Below are 2,433 nucleotides of genomic sequence, written 5' to 3'. Positions count from 1 at the left end.
CATGGTGGGGTAAAGAAAACTACTAGGCAGTTGAGATAATCTCACCTTCAGTGAGAGGAAACGCTCCTAGCCAAAGGAGAGAAAATTTGGAAACATTTTTTGAATTGGTTTTGAAACTATGATGGTTAGAGCTAGATTGGGGATTTTCCAACCCAAGGTGGCAAGGATGGGTTGAAAAGTACTACAAACCCAACCAAATTTAACCCATACACAGCCCTATAGTGGTGTAGCTAAAAACATTTTTCATAAAGACCAAGCTATATCTCCACCAAAAAGTAATAAAATAAAATAAAAAAATTCAAAGACTATTGATCATAATATATATATAGTCAAATTTATAAACTATAAACTATCTTTTAAATTATATTAATCACAATAAATAGTATGACCCAAGAGGGAGCAGTCCCACCTTTTGGCTCATAATATCTTTTAACAATCCTTCCATAGCTTCACAAAATCCCCTTCAACGTTTCTTGCTTACACATTTCCCCCACGGTTACAGGCAAGGAAATTGCACTTCAAAGAAACATTTTGAACACGTACAAGAGATCTTCTAGAAACTGATATTCTAAATTTCTAAATAAAATTTATATGAATACTAAAAATACTCATACTGGTGTCCAAAATCAACCATGAGTAAAATGAAATAGGTAGGGATGAAAGAGAACAATTTGGGATGAACTAATTTATATTATCATTCAAAATTGGCAATATATTTACAAGAAGTGTAGGGGGGATCTAAGGACCCCAACAACTCAAGTACATGACTTTTCTCAAAGACTCTTCAGATTGCTTCAGCTTCTCATGATTCACTTTACTAGATATAGCCGAAGAAGACTGAACTGCAAGTTTCTTGGCCTGATAGTATGATCTGATATTGTTCTTGGCATGCTGTTGAAGTGACCTTAGAGGATAATTCCATCGGCAAATCCCTTGGTCTTTCAAGGCCTCCATCGCACCAATACTTGCTGCCACTATCAAAGAAGCTCTGTTTGTTGCACACATTCTTTTCTTTCTTGCTTTAAATTGGAACTGAAACAAATTGAAATTGAGATGTTAGGAAGATGTAAAAGAGATTTTTGGTTGTGTTTTGTGGTGTCCGATGTGAGGATGGGCTCTTATATAACGTGTGAAGTGAGTGGGGAGATGAAATGGAGTGCAAAACTAAGATGGTTTTGCCAGCAGTTTCGGAGAAAACCCTGGTATTTGGACTCCAAAACCATTTGCTTAGCTCATAGTCACTCAGAAGTGACAAAATAATAGAGTAGGAACCAACTAAGACACAAGTGGGACTAATGGATAAAGAAATGATAGGTGGGGTTGCTATTATTTGTTTTATTATGAAGAAGGCTTAAAGGGGCTTGCTTTCAAGTTTTAACCTTATCCCACCAATTCGATAAATTTCGATCTAATCGAATCCAACCCACACTTGGGTTAATTTTTCATGGGTAGAGTTTTTTGAGATAAAAGATAGGAATTGTATTGATATAACCAAACAGTATACAAACAAAAAGTATTACCCTGTTCCAACATAGACAGAACAGGGGATGGAAAAAACTATTACAAGGACACTAGACTCATCCGATGCTTGTGTGCTAAAGCCCAGCCAATCCGAGAGGCGTGGACGCTTAGTTTAAGAAAAACAGGAACAAAAAGTTGAAAATATTTTCTTTTTAGAAAAATAGTTTGACCTAAAATGAATTTACAATCGAAAAATATTTTCCGTCAAACCAAACACAACCTAAAAGAAAGAAAGAGCCAGTACTTCACTTGGTTGGATGTTGGAGATTAGAGAAAAGATAGAAGAAGAATAAGAAATTGTGGTTCAAGGCGTCAGCAGCTTAGCTTGAGCGGTTGAGCCATTGAGGCATGCACAGGTTGTAGCATGAGCAAGTTGTCGGTTAAGGTACAGAGAGAGAGAGAGAGAGACGACAACGACGACAATGCAACATAAACATAAGGTGAAGTCGAGGTGAAACAAAGGCGAAGGTAAGGCAAGAACACTAAGAGGAAAATGATATAACATCCTTTATTTCTAAACTCTCATAAAAGTTAAATGTTGAAGCTAAGCTAAAACATATGACCTAATATATTGCTAAGAGAGTGAATAATATTGTGGAAAGGGGGCTCATTTATAGAGCCTAGTTAACCTAATAGTAATAAAATAATAATACCGGTACAACGAGGTAGTGTGATAGAGGGATTTGTTCCCTATTCATTGGGATCCCCTCTCCTTTTTTAATGGTTTCCTTTTTATTAAGGCTATGTTTGGTTGGAGGGATTATAGGGAGGATGGAAAATAATGGGTGGAAAATGGTGTGGAAAACAGTGTTTTCCACTGTTTGGGAAGCAAAGGAAAACAGAGAGGATGGAAAATCCGGGAGAAAATTTTCCTCCCGGACCCACCAATTTTTTTCCTCCCAAATCGGGAGG

General features: G+C 36.8%; 1 protein-coding gene across 1 annotated transcript; it reads right to left on the bottom strand.

Moving 5' to 3' along the window:
- Positions 1-657: 657 nt before the first annotated feature.
- LOC115958432 lies at positions 658-1,372 on the bottom strand. The gene has a single exon (XM_031076847.1). It carries the CDS (start codon positions 1,003-1,005, stop codon positions 739-741), a length of 267 nt encoding a protein of 88 aa, XP_030932707.1. The 5' UTR covers positions 1,006-1,372; the 3' UTR covers positions 658-738.
- Between the last annotated feature and the right edge of the window lie 1,061 nt (positions 1,373-2,433).

The sequence above is a fragment of the Quercus lobata genome, chromosome 8, assembly GCF_001633185.2.
Source record: "Quercus lobata isolate SW786 chromosome 8, ValleyOak3.0 Primary Assembly, whole genome shotgun sequence".
In the NCBI taxonomy this organism is placed as follows: Eukaryota; Viridiplantae; Streptophyta; class Magnoliopsida; order Fagales; family Fagaceae; genus Quercus; species Quercus lobata.
This window is presented reverse-complemented; position numbering and strand designations above follow the sequence as displayed.

Bases quoted from the DNA above. Each gene is read 5' to 3' on its own strand.
- LOC115958432 (XM_031076847.1), bottom strand. From the start codon at position 1,005: ATGTGTGCAACAAACAGAGCTTCTTTGATAGTGGCAGCAAGTATTGGT.